The 14,013-nt window shown below is 50.8% G+C and overlaps 5 protein-coding genes across 5 annotated transcripts; 3 read left to right on the top strand and 2 right to left on the bottom strand.

The window, feature by feature from the left end:
- Positions 1-441: 441 nt before the first annotated feature.
- BKA67DRAFT_591593 (branched-chain alpha-ketoacid dehydrogenase) lies at positions 442-2,318 on the bottom strand (the record flags this gene model as incomplete). Its single annotated transcript, XM_046104739.1, has 4 exons — positions 442-1,248; positions 1,323-1,725; positions 1,827-1,860; positions 2,258-2,318. The coding sequence occupies 4 exons, from the start codon at positions 2,316-2,318 to the stop codon at positions 442-444; spliced, it is 1,305 nt and encodes a 434-aa protein (XP_045959252.1).
- Positions 2,319-4,555: 2,237 nt separating this feature from the next.
- BKA67DRAFT_515271 (uncharacterized protein) lies at positions 4,556-8,342 on the top strand (the record flags this gene model as incomplete). Its single annotated transcript, XM_046097714.1, has 6 exons — positions 4,556-4,682; positions 4,753-4,903; positions 4,966-7,633; positions 7,687-8,001; positions 8,052-8,175; positions 8,233-8,342. The coding sequence occupies 6 exons, from the start codon at positions 4,556-4,558 to the stop codon at positions 8,340-8,342; spliced, it is 3,495 nt and encodes a 1,164-aa protein (XP_045959251.1).
- Positions 8,343-9,120: 778 nt separating this feature from the next.
- BKA67DRAFT_656954 (Alpha/beta hydrolase fold-1) lies at positions 9,121-9,900 on the top strand (the record flags this gene model as incomplete). The annotated part of the gene is made up of 1 exon (XM_046107031.1): positions 9,121-9,900. One exon carries the CDS (start codon positions 9,121-9,123, stop codon positions 9,898-9,900), a length of 780 nt encoding a protein of 259 aa, XP_045959250.1.
- A 670-nt stretch (positions 9,901-10,570) lies between these two features.
- On the bottom strand, positions 10,571-11,378 carry BKA67DRAFT_644546 (BTB/POZ protein; the record flags this gene model as incomplete). Its single annotated transcript, XM_046105850.1, has 1 exon — positions 10,571-11,378. One exon carries the CDS (start codon positions 11,376-11,378, stop codon positions 10,698-10,700), a length of 681 nt encoding a protein of 226 aa, XP_045959249.1. The 3' UTR covers positions 10,571-10,697.
- Positions 11,379-12,571: 1,193 nt separating this feature from the next.
- On the top strand, positions 12,572-13,441 carry BKA67DRAFT_656952 (Tim17/Tim22/Tim23/Pmp24 family-domain-containing protein; the record flags this gene model as incomplete). Its single annotated transcript, XM_046107030.1, has 4 exons — positions 12,572-12,615; positions 12,700-12,826; positions 12,908-13,003; positions 13,085-13,441. 4 exons carry the CDS (start codon positions 12,572-12,574, stop codon positions 13,439-13,441), a joined length of 624 nt encoding a protein of 207 aa, XP_045959248.1.
- Between the last annotated feature and the right edge of the window lie 572 nt (positions 13,442-14,013).

Genomic DNA, 14,013 nt, shown 5'->3' with positions numbered 1-14,013 from the left:
TTATTGATACCAGTCAACCCTCAAACGCCCTCTTTTGAATCTTCTTTTCCATCTTGCCCGATAAACCGTGAACCAGCAGCATTTACCAAGAAGGCAGGACATCTGAGATCGAAATACAAAATACGCTGATGCTTTAATTGTTGTAGGCAAAATGAAGAGCTCATATTCAAGGTCTAGCCCTGAGGTCTGGAGGTCTCTGTTGCATGTGGCTGAACAGATCCCAGCCGTCGAATATCATAACCCATCCTTGATTTATTCCTGCACAACCCTAATTCAAAATATGTACTCCATGTAAATGCTCTTTACTGCTGCTGTCTTGTCAGATATAAAAAAAAATCCCGTCCTTACACGACACCTAACAATCCCCATGATACTCCTCAGGACGGGCCTTGGGACTCGCGTCAACCAGAGCAAGATCCAATGGTGGCCGGCTCAACTCTCCTATAGCGAGTCCATAGTAGCCCGCGTGGATAGTTGCTCGTTCTTGTTGCCGAGCTTGGAGATCTGCAAAAAGGCATCTACGCCATAGCCTTCGAGACTATGCAGTTCCAGGCTGCCCGCCCAGTACTCGGCGTACACCCTGCTCAGGGGCAAGCCCACGCCTAGCCTCAGGTCCGGTGGCCGTTTCGACATCGAGGTCAGCGACCCGTCGTGCATGTGATGGCCTGCCTTCCCGTCCTGGAGGCCGCTGAAGTTGCCGTCCACGCGCAGTTCTTGTAATGTCGCCGCCATCAGCGGGACTTGGGTAAGGTTCTTGAGCCGCTGCCCGCTCTGGGGTCCTTTGCTAAAAGACCAGAGATACGGCAGGATGTCTCTCGGAATGCCTCCGCCCTGGTCCGACACCCTGATGATTACGTGTTGTTGTGCCTCGCACAGCGTGACCTCGATTGGTGGCGGCGGCTGATCTTTGTTCTTGCTCTTGGCGTGATGATCGATTACGGCCTGTACGCTGTTCCGCAGCAGTTCGCCGATGATATACTCCAGATGTGAGAGGATGTATGGAAATGTCGATTCGAGGTGCCCTGTAATTTTGATCTCGGGAATCCTTACGTCGGGGCCGTTGGCGCTGCGAGCCAGGGCTTGAATGGCCTCTCCACAGCGCTGTACCACATCCGCTGCGCCGCATTTGATGAAGACCTCACCGATGAACTCTGACTCGGAGAGTGTAGCGCCAGGAGAGAACCACGGCGAGTTATATGTTTCGGTCAGAGCTAGATGTTGCTCTGCTATGACGCGACGGGATATGCGCTGGTGGGTAAAAACGTGTCAGCTATCTATCGTGCTTTCCAACTTCGTCCGTGTGGTGTCAAGTGCAGACGTACCGATCTTAAAATGGTATTCATGAACTGGTCCAGCTCCTCCTGTTCCATAAGTCCGTTGCATTGGAGAATGCCCATGGCGAGCTTGGGGATGACAGAGAGATGCGCTCTCAGCATTTGGGCAATGTCCTGACAGAAGCGCTCGTTGTCATCCAGAGACTTGATCTCCTTGATCCTTCGGAACGTGTCGAATGCCTTGTAGTACAGATCATAGACATCGCTAATGTGCGGGTTGGTGACCACGACATACGGCAGCCGTTGCATGTCACGGAGGCGGTGGGCGATACGGGTCGGCAGCTCCGTGCGTACATAGTTGGCGGAGGAGATGAGTCGAGATTCGGTGAGTTGGCGACCGAAAACCATAAGTTGTCGGAGAGATATTGGGCGGGCTTCCTTGGCTACCCACCTGGGGGAGGCATGAGGTTAGCTTTCCTGGGAGAAGAGAGATGATGCATGTGTGAATATACATATGTTTTGTGTATATATATACGGAGGGCGCAGACTCACTCGTCTAGGACCTGGACAGGTCGCCATTTGGTCGCTGTCTGGATCTTGCGACTCTGCCAGTTGGTCTGATCCTTGGTTGTTTTAGTTTCCCACGAAGAACTTGAAGCTGTGTGCAGCGCCCTGATCGCAATGCCAGGAGCCCTCGTCAACCGCAGGGTCTTGGTGGCATAGTGCACCGCGAATGGCAGCATTGCGACAATTCCATATGTGCGCGTGGCTTGCTCCGATCCAAAGAGACCTGTTCAATGGGTTTATCGGGTTGCTTTGGTTATGTAGTGGTGGATTAGGAAAAGTCGGTAAAAGATGTATCAGACAGTCAACATGCGAGGTGTTGGGCATCGGCCGGTCTCGCAACGTATGACTATGGGTGGGAAATATGAGATGGTGCAATGTTCCGCAGAGAGCTTTAACGAGGAGCTCTGATGCTTGACGTGTGACGGTCGAGGCTTGACCGGTCTGCCGCAATTGAACTCTAGCGCTTCGACATGACATGACATGTGAGTATGTACGGAGTCGAGTCTGCGCAGGTTGTGTGGCATTTGCATTACCCCACGTTTCGTTTTTGGCTTTATCTGCATGGCACTCAAGTGAAGCAAAGCTTGGCAACGCGGCATGTTCACCAAGGGGCCTCTCTCTTGATTATTCAATTTGATTGGCGGTTCTGGATACATTATCACCGATATCTCTGTTCGAATCAAGCCACGAATTAAACAGGATTTGGTCCGGATCAAAAGTATTCTGCAAGCTCTTGGAGCTCTTCTGAGTTACTTGGTGCTAACTAAGCCCAGGAGCTGAGAGCTCTGGTGGCTACCACTTGCAAGGGCTAGGTTACAGTAGTCTAGTATATGTACGTACCGTGTGCTGCAGGGTGTCCATCAATGCAGAGCAGAACAAGGCAACGTCGCCCCCTTTAAACGGAATCGTCCACATGTAGAAGGGCGCATTCTCGGTACGCAGACGAATTTTTCTTTTTCTTTTCTTGAAATGTGTGCACTCGCTTTGTTCTATGTCCATGTAATGAGCAAGGCAGGCAGGCAGGCAGGTAGGCAGTTGATTACTGTATGTATGCTGGGATGAGCAGCTCCCGTGTCCAATTAAAAAAATGACTGGCATTGAAGAGCGAGGATCTCACGTCATTAAGCACCGACAGTGGGGCAAGCTACATATTGTCAATGAATATACGGATCCGTACCTAGTTAGTCTCATACAGTATGTATAGTGCGCAAGCATAAAAACGTCTGACCTCAATGCGACTTTTCTGTGGATACTCGAGACCTGCCCATATCTACAGTAGGGCCTGGATATGTGTACGTCCAGAAGGCAACCGATAGCTTCAAATCCATGGTAGTATTTGTGTCAAACATGTCACAGGTATGAGGTCCCCGTACAGTTCATGGATGCATTGACTACACACGATATACATAAACCATGGTGGGGTAACCGCAGCTAGAGCCCGTTGATACTGTAGGCACTACGGGTCCGTACTGACTGACAAGGCATAGCCAAAACCAAGAAAAGGAAGAGGAAAGAAAAGAAGAAGAAGAGCTCCGTTTGTCCAGTGCTGCCTGTTCATGGAGACTGCCATGTATCTGCACACTATAGCGTCTGTCTGTATGTATGGATGTATGTGTGTCTGTAATCACGCAAAAGAATATCGTGTCCCCGTACAAGAAGGAAACCCCTCGAAAGCCTACTTGTCAACAGGCTTGGTAGCGACTTGATTTTGGCCGAGCTAGTATTCCTCGAAAACTGAGTTTGGGCAGTTCCAGCTGGCAACCCATCCAAGTCTCCAGCTCACAAGCAGTCAAGGTCTCAAAAGGTCTCCCAAAGGTCTCTCCCAAAGGTCTCAAGGCTGCGCCTCCTGTGACGCTAGTTAGTCTGGTACAGCCCACTTAATGCTCCCTCTCTGTCTTTGGCTTGGGACAATCGTAATCGCCGACACGGTGAAAGTGAATGGGAAAGCTCTCTCTCTTTGCCTCACACAAACTGACGACATTCCCCAATCGTCGATACACCTTCCATTGACGCGACAAAGGCGTCTGGTCACTTCCCTCCTGTATCTTTTATTTCTTCATCTTCGTATTTATTTTTATATTCGCCCGTCCTTGACTGTCGCCGCTCCCGTATCAGGACTGCGCCGCTGGTTTGCCCGACAAGCAGCAGTTTCTGGCAAGCACCTGCCTCTCATCGCCAGAGCGTCATCCGACCCCGCCGACCCAAAGGCCATTGGAAATCACGACTCGTCAGTCTCAACGCTCAACCCTCGACACAGACGCAGACGCAGACGCAGACGCAAACGCACGACTCTGTGCCCCTGACATGAGATCCAGATCCCACAACGGACAGCCAACATGGTGAGATCGCTCCATACTGCAACCCACAGTCAACAACAAGTCTTTGTTACCTGCATCATTCTACACTGCATGCATTCCATGCGTCTCTCTCCATCTCCGTTGCCTTCCTACGTCACCTTCCTTTGCCAGTGATTAGCCCTTGAGCTCTGGTGTCTACCACGGCGCCTGGCATGAACTCGCTTGTTTATGCGCTTGTCCTTCTGCCCCATTCAACAACTGCTTTGCACCTCATCCACGATCGAGATAGAGATCAAGATCAAGATGCAGCCACTACACCCAAATACTACCTTTCGTGCCTTCCCCTTGCGCAACCGACCCAAAGCTGATCTCTCCCCTCCAAAGAGTTACGATTCCGAGCTGCATTCGCCAAACGACATGGTGCTCGACACCCCCGAAGAGCTCGGCACTCTTGAGAACGAGAAGGAACAGGTTATCGATATCAACCCAGACGGCCTAGAGAACGGTACTGAGCACAGGGAAAATGTCATTCTAGCAACCGACCGTACGTGAACAAACCTGAGCTCTGTTCCTAACCTCCAACCGCGTGTGCATCGGCTGACAATTCGCAACAGATGAGGCCATGAGGGACCTGGTATTGCCTCCTATATTGGAAGAGCCTAGAATACTAGAAGACGTCGTGTCCACCTGGCACATCGAGGACTGGAGGGCTTTCCAAGCCAAGAAGGAGCATGGCCCTGTATTCCAGGCTGGCGGTTTTCCATGGTATGTCCAAGTATGCACCTAAGAAAAAACCTCTTTGGTTGCTTTCTGACACTGGCCAACAGGCGTATTCTGCTCTTCCCATATGGCAACAACGTCGACCAATGCTCCATCTACTTAGAGCACGGCTTCGAAGATCCCAGCACAATCCCCGACGATTGGAGCTGCTGTGTGCAATTCGGCTTGGTCATGTCCAATGTTAACGACCCCTCCCTCTACGTCCACCACCAAGCGCATCATCGTTTCACCAAGGAAGAGAGCGATTGGGGCTTCACAAGATTTCTTGAACTGCGTCGAATGTTTAATGCCGATTTCGAGGGCTCGGGGCGCCCACTTGCCGAAGGCGACTCCGTCATCCTCACAGCTTATGTTCGAATTGTTGAAGACGAAACTGGTGTGTTGTGGCATAACTTCAACAACTACGACTCCAAGAAGGAGACCGGCTACGTTGGTCTCAAGAACCAAGGCGCCACCTGCTACCTCAACTCCCTCCTGCAATCCTTGTACTTTACCAATGCCTTCCGAAAGGCTGTTTACCAGATACCCACCATAGACGACGAGAGCATTACAAACAGCGTGTACACCCTACAGAGACTATTCTATCAGCTACAGACATCGAATAATGCTGTTGGAACAAACGAACTGACCAAGTCTTTTGGATGGGACACGCGACACATTTTCGAACAACAAGACGTGCAGGAGTTGTCCCGGAAACTGATCGAGCGGATGGAAGAGCGCATGAAGGGCACCGCTGCTGAGGATGCTCTTCCCAAGATGCTTAGCGGCAAAGTCAAGACGTACGTTTCTTGCATAAACGTTGATTACGAGTCCAGTCGGGTTGAGGATTTCTGGGATATCCAGTTGAATGTGCGTGGCAATCCAACACTCGAGGACAGTTTCAAGGACTATATTCAGCAGGAAACCCTCGACGGCGACAACAAGTACTGGGCTGGTGATGAGTTCAAGTATCAGGATGCACACAAGGGCGTCATTTTCCAAAGCTTTCCCGAAGTTCTTCATCTGCACCTGAAGCGGTTCGAGTATGACATCCAGCGTGATGCCATGATGAAGGTCAACGATCGTTTCGAGTTCCCTGAGAGATTCGATGCCGCACCCTTCCTTGAAAAGGGGGCTGATCTGTCCGAGCCTTGGACCTATAAGCTCCATGGCGTGCTTGTCCATAGCGGAGATCTTAATGCGGGTCACTATTATGCATTTCTGAAGCCTAACCAGGACGGTTGGTTTTATCGGTTCGATGACGATAAGGTTACAAAGGCCACCATCCGTGAGACATTGGAGGAGAACTACGGCGGCGAGTATCGCACCTCGCAGGGCCCCTACCGCACACCAACGTCAAAGAAGCCTGTGATGCGTCAGATGAACGCATACATGCTGGTCTACATCAGAGAATCACGGTTGGACCAGGTCTTAACTCCTGTTGCTCAAGATGACACCCCCGCACACCTGCGCCAAAGACTCGAAGAAGAGGCTGCAGTGCGCAAAGCTAGACAAAAGGAACGCGAGGAACAGCACCTTTATCTTCCTGTCAAGGCTGTGACCCCCGAGACTTTCAAGAATCATGGAGCAACAGATCTGACCAATTTTGATGGCGATTCAAAGGAGGATGCTGCAGCACCAAGGTTTTACAAGACGCTGAGGAAAGACACGATGAAGCAACTTCTGGAGACCATTGCTCAGGATATCGGTCAAGACCCGCGTAAAGTTCGCTTATGGATCATGGTTAATCGACAGAACAAGACAACGAGACCCGACCAGCCCATTATGGATTTGAAGCCAACTGTCGAGGAGACGTTTGCGCGATCGGCCAGCACCAGTCGCGACGCTTCTTTGCGAGTCTGGGTCGAGGTCGCGGAGGAAGTTGACGATCAAGGTGAGGCCGTCTGGCCGACCTACCAAGTGCAATCAGATAAGCCCAACGGCAATGGCGTTGTAGTGAAGACTGACCTTATCCTGCTATTCCTAAAGTACTTTGATCACGAGAAGCAGACTTTGCAAGGTGTAGGCCACATATACGTCAGCAAAGAGAAGAAGGTCGAAGAGTTGGTTCCCATCATCTCAAAGAAGATGGAGTGGGGCGACAAACTTCCGTCAGGCGAACAAATAGCTATGTGGGAGGAGATCAAGCCGCAAATGATTGAGCAGCTCAAGCCGCGGCAGACGTTGAAAGCTGCCGAGCTTCAGGATGGTGATATCATCTGTTTCCAGCGTGTGCCGGAGCGCAAGGCTGGTGAAGCCTTGGCTGGTCTGGCCAAGATTCCAAGAGCTAGCGAGAAGCCGGCGAATGGCACGTTAAAGAAGTGGGATCACTTCGATGATGCTCGCGAGTACTACGATTTCCTCGTATGGAAGAAGGATGTCCGATTCTGGCCGCATCCTCGATGTGACAAGGAGTACGAAAGCTTCATCTTGACTATGCCTAGCAAGATCAACTATGACCAGCTCTCGGAACGCGTTGGAGAACAACTGAACGTCGATCCAACGCATCTTAGGTTCTTCACGATCAACGCAGCCAATGGGAACCCTAAAACCCCTGTCAGGAGAGCCGGGCAACAGAATCTTGCTCAGATCCTCAGCTCGGCAAGCAACCATCCTGCCAATGCTCAAGTGAAACCGGACACGCTCTACTTTGAGGTGTTAGATATGAGTCTTGCAGAATTGGATACAAAGAAGAGTGTCAAGGTCACCTGGTTGGCGGAAGGGATCTCCAAGCTTGTAAGTCGCATTGCTTGTGCTTGTCGTTGCTGCGTTGATACTAACTGTGTTAGGATACCTACGATGTCCTTGTCAATAAGGCTGGCCATATCGAGGATCTAATTCAGGCACTGGTCAAGAAGGCCCAGCTTAAGGATGAGCAGGAAGGCGGACGCATCCGTGTCTATGAAATCCACCATAACAAACTGTTCCGCGAACTCACACCAACCTATCCTGTTCTGAGTATCAATGAATACTGCGACGTGGTAGCGGAACGGGTGCCCGAGGAAGAGCTTGACGCTGAGGAACGCGATTTCATCAAAGTCCAGCACTTCCAGCAAGATACCAGTCGCACACATGGCATGCCGTTCAAGTTTCTTCTCAAAGAGGTATGTTTGTTTCTCATTCCTCATTACAGACAGTGCTCACGATATTACAGGGTGAACCGTTTTCGGAAACAAAGAAACGCTTGGAACAGCGAACAGGTATCAAGGGCAAGGCTTTTGAGAAGATCAAGTTTGCCCTGATCAGAAGATTTGGCAAGCCCACCTATTTGAACGATGGTAAGACATTTATCATATCCTCCACCTATGATGACGACAGCTGATGACCTTGCTTAGATGATATTCTTTTCGAAGAAGCCGGTGCTGACGAAGATGTCGCACTCGGGTTGGACCACGTTGATCGTACAAGGACGATACGAAATGGACAGGAAATGTTCCTCAAGTAGAGGTGGCAGCTCTACCATTTCACTGCATTACATTCGTTCCACCGTTCAACGCATAGACGACGAAAACGCGGCGTTCTGAGATGCACGGATTACGATAATTGTACAGGATAACAGGAGAGAGTCTACGGCATTCTCCCACAAATCAGCATCCTCTGGAATTATCATTGACGCTGTTTGGTTCACAAGATCATGTCCTCACATTGGTTTGGGCGCAATCCTCGTCTAATGGCAAGCATGAAATCAAGCGTGACGCGACTCGAAGATTACCTGAGCTTTCGGATTGCATGGTTATTCAGGAACTGGACGGGTTTGAGTAAAGCATTGTCAGCAAGCCAACCTGAATGCATGTAACCATAGAGAAAGGAGGATCCTACAATAACAAGAAATCATGACTTAGCAAACCACCGACATTTGCAATCAGTGAACTGGTGAGTCGACTACAACGTACACACGAAGATTGCAATCGTCAGACTATTGTGATATCAATGTAGCGCATAGAAGAACTGCATGACTAGAGAGTCGTACTGCATGCATGTACATGGTTGGTGCAGAACAGCGTACCAATCATCACGGCGCTGGCAAGCTGCCTCATGAGGGGGTGCAGCAACCTGCATCCACTGTGGATTCTCCACGAGCTGCAATTTCTTTTTGAACCTTGGGATACGGCAATTCATCTCAGCCGTTAGACAGCATGGAAACCGTCTTTCGTCCGGAGACATCGCCGAGCATTCTATGCAGCAGAATCCGCAAGCTCGACAACGATCGGCTCTGAGACAATATGCCGGGCGCCAAACCTGTTCTTGTATTCCTACCAGGGGGCTGGCACACGCCAGAGGTCTTTGCACCTACGAGCACTCTTCTTGAGAAAGAGGGTTATACGATTCAAGGGGTTTCTTTTCCAACTATCGGGACTGAATTGAGAAACGTTCAGCCTCAACAGAGCTGGGATGAAGATGTTCAAGCGGTCCGAGATGTACTGTCTAAATACAGCAGCGAGGGCCGCGACATCGTTCTCATCACACACTCCTACAGCGGGACTGTCGGTTCCGAGGCCTGCAAGGGATTCGCCAGGGCAGACCGGGAAGGACACGGTCTTGCCGGCGGTGTAGTCAAGCTTGTGTACCTGGCGGGCTTCATTCTAGACGTCGGAACCTACTGCTGGGAACAGTCCGGCGGGAAGCCCATCAACCCCAAGACGACCATCATCAAGGGCGATCTGTGCTATGCCGAGAGAGAGCTCGCCAAGCAGTGGTTCTACAACGAGTGCACGCCCGAGCAGCAGCAGGACCTCGTCTCCAGGCTCCAGAGTCAAGCCTGGAAGGCCTTCATGAGCCGGACTACGTATGCGGCGTGGCGGGATATCCCGGGCGTATATCTCATAACCGAGAATGATCATGCTATCTCGGTGCCCTGGCAGGAGGCTATGTTGGAGGGCGCGAAGGGACATAGGTTTGAGGTTGTGAAGTGCGACGCGGACCATACGCCTTTTGTCAGTCGGCCGGCCATGACTGCGAGGGTCATCAGGCGGGCGGCTGGGGAGTTGATTGAGGATAATTAGTTTTTCTGAAGAGATGATGATATTCCGAGTAACGCGGTGGTTTCCATGGCTTGGCTTCTCCATATCCATGGCTCCTGGTCCTGCTATCCGCCCGACCAGTAAACGCGGATTCGCAAATGTGTGCTCAAGAGCATGTAGGCTTCAGGACCGGCACACCAAAACTACTTTATTTTGTAACTTGCCTGATCACTTGAGAACCGGCTCCCCCTCCTTACACCCAAAGAAGCTTATGAGCTCTTTACTTGGGAAACAGAATTACTACTTCTAGGTCGCCGAGACAAGATGTCAGTCACACCCGAGTGGAATACCAATGTGTCGTGGTTACTGGTTACAACTTCAGGTGTGAGACATGACATGGACAAGCCACGCGTTATCCTCCTGCTTTATTAATACAGAATATGCATTACCATATGTTGTTGGTGAATATGTCCAAGTAAGCAAAGAATATGAAACGAGTCTCTTTATATAAAGATCGTACTCAGCTCCTTGACGGTATCTACATTTGAGGCTTTCCCCCGCTCTGGGGTAGAACATTATACCCCTGGCTAGAAGCTCGATGCGGGAGACTTTCTATACAACTACTGGCTAAATGAAGTTCCCTGGAGCATATGCAAGAGAAAGCAACTGTGTGCCATAGGGTCATTATAATAGTTGAGAGCTGGTGAAGAAGCTCAGATACTTTATACAAGCCTGACTTGCTCAGACCAATATAGATCCCCTAAAACAATTCTCTCCGATTCCGTCAAACTTTCACAACAACTTTTCCCCTTCTCAGCGTAGGTGGCTCTCTCAGCTGTTCACCTTTTGTTAGCAACTTCGAAATTGAAGTTGACCCTGGTTGAAACCACCAGCGCTTTGGATATTGGTTTCTCCATCCATCCGTTCGACCTCCCCGCGTTTTCCAAGCAACGCTCGGTGCAATCGTTCTGTCCATGGTGCATAGGGTCCCGTGGGCAGCGGTAGACAAGTTCGGCACTCTTCTCGAGGTGCGTCTCGATCTTGGCGGCACCTGACATCTTCTCTGTAAAGCTGCCGCTGGCGACGTTGCGCTGTCTAACCTCATCGAAGAACTGCGCCTGGTATGTAACCGTAACGACGCTCTTGAACTTCTGATCTTGGATCCACTTGGCCAACTCTCCAATCTCGAAGAAGCGAGCCTCGCCCAGCAGAGCCGAATACTTGACCAGGTCGAATCTCAGCGTGTCCATGTCGAAGAGAATAGGAAACGTTCCTGTGCGGAGGTAACTCAGGATGTGCTCGAACAAATCGTCGCTTGCGTCAACGAAGTACGATCCGTCCTCGTCTGTCTCGCTCGGCCATTGTTCTGATAGCCTGACGGCGAAGTAGGTAGAACCGCCCATGAGTGTCTCACGGGTAGTGTCGAAGCGACGACCGCCGACGTTGAGAGTAATGCGGTCGCTGTGGGGTCGCTCATCACGCGTCTGTGGCATCGTGTTTAGGTCGATCGGCGGGGGCATATTGCCTCTGCTGCTTCTTGTGTAAGTGCGGTTCTGTGAGAGATTTTGATGTCTAACGTTGAACAAATGGTGCTTGAAGAATTAGTGGTGATCGTCGAAGAGCAAAAATTAAACAGTTACCCATGATCTCTGCCACGAACCAAACATGCAAATCGGCGTGGTCAGGGTAACGGTTCATGCAAGAATAGCGACATGGAATAGCTAGATATCTCTGGCCGTTTACTACAGAACTTAAACATATTAAGATATGTAACAATTTCGAAAATCTCAAGACTCTAGTAGTGATGACAGTGGGATACCAGCCGTATAGTCTGATATCAAGTCGGTGGCGATAACCAAGCCAGTAGACACTGGTGATGTGTGATTTACTGAGTTTTAGTATGCAAGACTTGTTTTAGTGAGTTCTCTGTAAGAGAAAAAGGGGGCCAGTCTAAATAATGTAATTATACTGCCAATGTATATAGGAGAGGATTGTGACCGAAGATTCTCATTCAGTCTTCCGTTCAGTGCGCGGTGCGAGCTCATTGACGAGACCAACGTGAACAGGCCTATAGTGAAAAAGAACAACACTGATGCCTTATTTGGTCTCAGAACGTACATAACGGAGGAGGTCAGGGGCGGGATATCAAATGTGGACTGATCTCTATCACAAGAAGACTTGGAGCGGACGCTCCGGCCTCATGGTGTCTTGCCACTGGGATCATATTGGCCGCATATCACCGTGGGCCGTATATATCTGCTATCCTGCAGGATGTTCGTTGGAAACTGCAGTAGAGCATTGACAACATGTGACTGCTGTGAAGATGGGCATCGTTACAGGAGATCATAAGAATGCCACAACTGAGCATTCTGACCACGACATATGCTTCATCACCATTACACAGCACATATTTGATGAATGTGTTCGTGTCATGCGCATCATGTCTTCTAGATGTTAAGCGTCACACCAACCATGATGGAAAAGAAATAAGAAAAGAATAAAACGCTTGAGGAAAAAAAAACCCCCCCTTGTCGCATGTGAGTCACTTTTCAACCAACCACCACGTAGGCCATAACATGTATTGGACATGACCAGATGGACTGCTGTATGGACTTGATTGTTAGCAATGCTCGTCTTGTTTCTTCTTTCTCGTCTGCAAGACAATATGGTGAATGTATACATACATACATGCATACACCGGCACGGCCTAGGGATGTGGGGCAGCGCCGGAGGCCCGGGTTTCGTCACTAGAGGGCGGTAAGATGCGGCAGAAATAAATTCCCATTATCGCCATCCGGTCCCTGCCGATAAGGGAAGCTCTAAGGGCCAAGCGTAAGGAAGGGGCGTTCTGGATGCGACGATCAGCATCACTCCTTCAAACACCGTCGACATCATGAACGCGTTACCAGGCAACATCGGCGCTGCCGCCGGCGGCGGTATGGACCCAAACGACCCCAACATCAAGATGGTACGTCCCCCCAGGACCACTCCCTGCCCTGCAGTCCATGTGGGAGGCCCGCGCAGATGCTGACTGGGGTGAGCTTCGCAGATGAACAACATGATGGAGTCCTGCTTCGGCAAGACGGTCATGTCCGGAGTGATGGGCTTCGGCATGGGTGGTCTGTTCGGAATGTTCATGGCTTCGGTACGTCAGACACGTCCCCCCTTCACATGAGTTCCCATCTTTCCAGGACGCACTCTCCTGACGCGTCGGCACAACCCCCAGATGTCCTACGACACCCCCTACCACGTCCCCGGTGCACCGGGCGCCGCGCCAAAGGAGATCGCATCCCTGCCGCTCCGCCAGCAGCTCTCGACCGGCTTCAAGGACATGGGCACGCGGTCGTACGGCATGGCCAAGAACTTCGGCAAGGTGGGCGCCTTGTTCGCCGGCATCGAGTGCGGCATCGAGGGCCTCCGGGCCAAGAACGACCTGGCGAACGGCGTCGCCGCGGGATGCCTGACCGGAGGCATCCTGGCGCGGGGAGGCGGTCCCATGGCTGTCGGCGGTGGGTGTGCAGCGTTTGCCGCGTTCTCGGCCGCCATCGATGCGTACATGAGGAGTCCTCCGACTGACGACTAGAGGGAGGGAGGAAGGGGCGAGGGTTCAGGGAATGGTAACGAAGTGTACGGAAAGCGCGTTTCAAGTGACGTCCCTGGCACGATTCACGGGCTGGTTTGATGTACGATGAATTGTACAGTAAGGGGGGTTTCTTAAATAGATCAGCGACCTCCACACCAACGGTAGGAAGCGGATGAACGCTGGTCAAGACATGGATTTTGCATAGCATCGTGGCGTTCAGGGTTCAGACATAGAGAGGGACAACAAACATCTCCACTAGGCATTAGTCCAACCAAGGCTGTGGAAGCCACGGTCTTGAGACTCAATAGAGTTTCGACAAGAAATAGTATTGTATATCTAATTCAGGCCTCTTGTACAAAGCTCTCAAGCGATTGAAGCGTCTGTAGCCAACCCACCTCAATCATTACTGCTGTTGGGAAAGCCCGTGCATGATACTCTATCATTATACTCTAGCTATATTTTTGATATTTATATATCTCTCCAATGGCTTGCTGCATCGTTCGTATGTAGCACCCTTGCAAATCCCATAAAACGCCGCGCTACCAGGGTATAAATACGACAATCGCCAACCG

Source organism: Truncatella angustata, assembly GCF_020726525.1.
Source record: "Truncatella angustata strain MPI-SDFR-AT-0073 chromosome Unknown BKA67scaffold_3, whole genome shotgun sequence".
NCBI classification, from domain to species: Eukaryota; Fungi; Ascomycota; class Sordariomycetes; order Amphisphaeriales; family Sporocadaceae; genus Truncatella; species Truncatella angustata.
The sequence above is the reverse complement of the archived record's forward strand: the minus strand, read 5'-3'. Positions and strand labels throughout refer to the sequence as shown.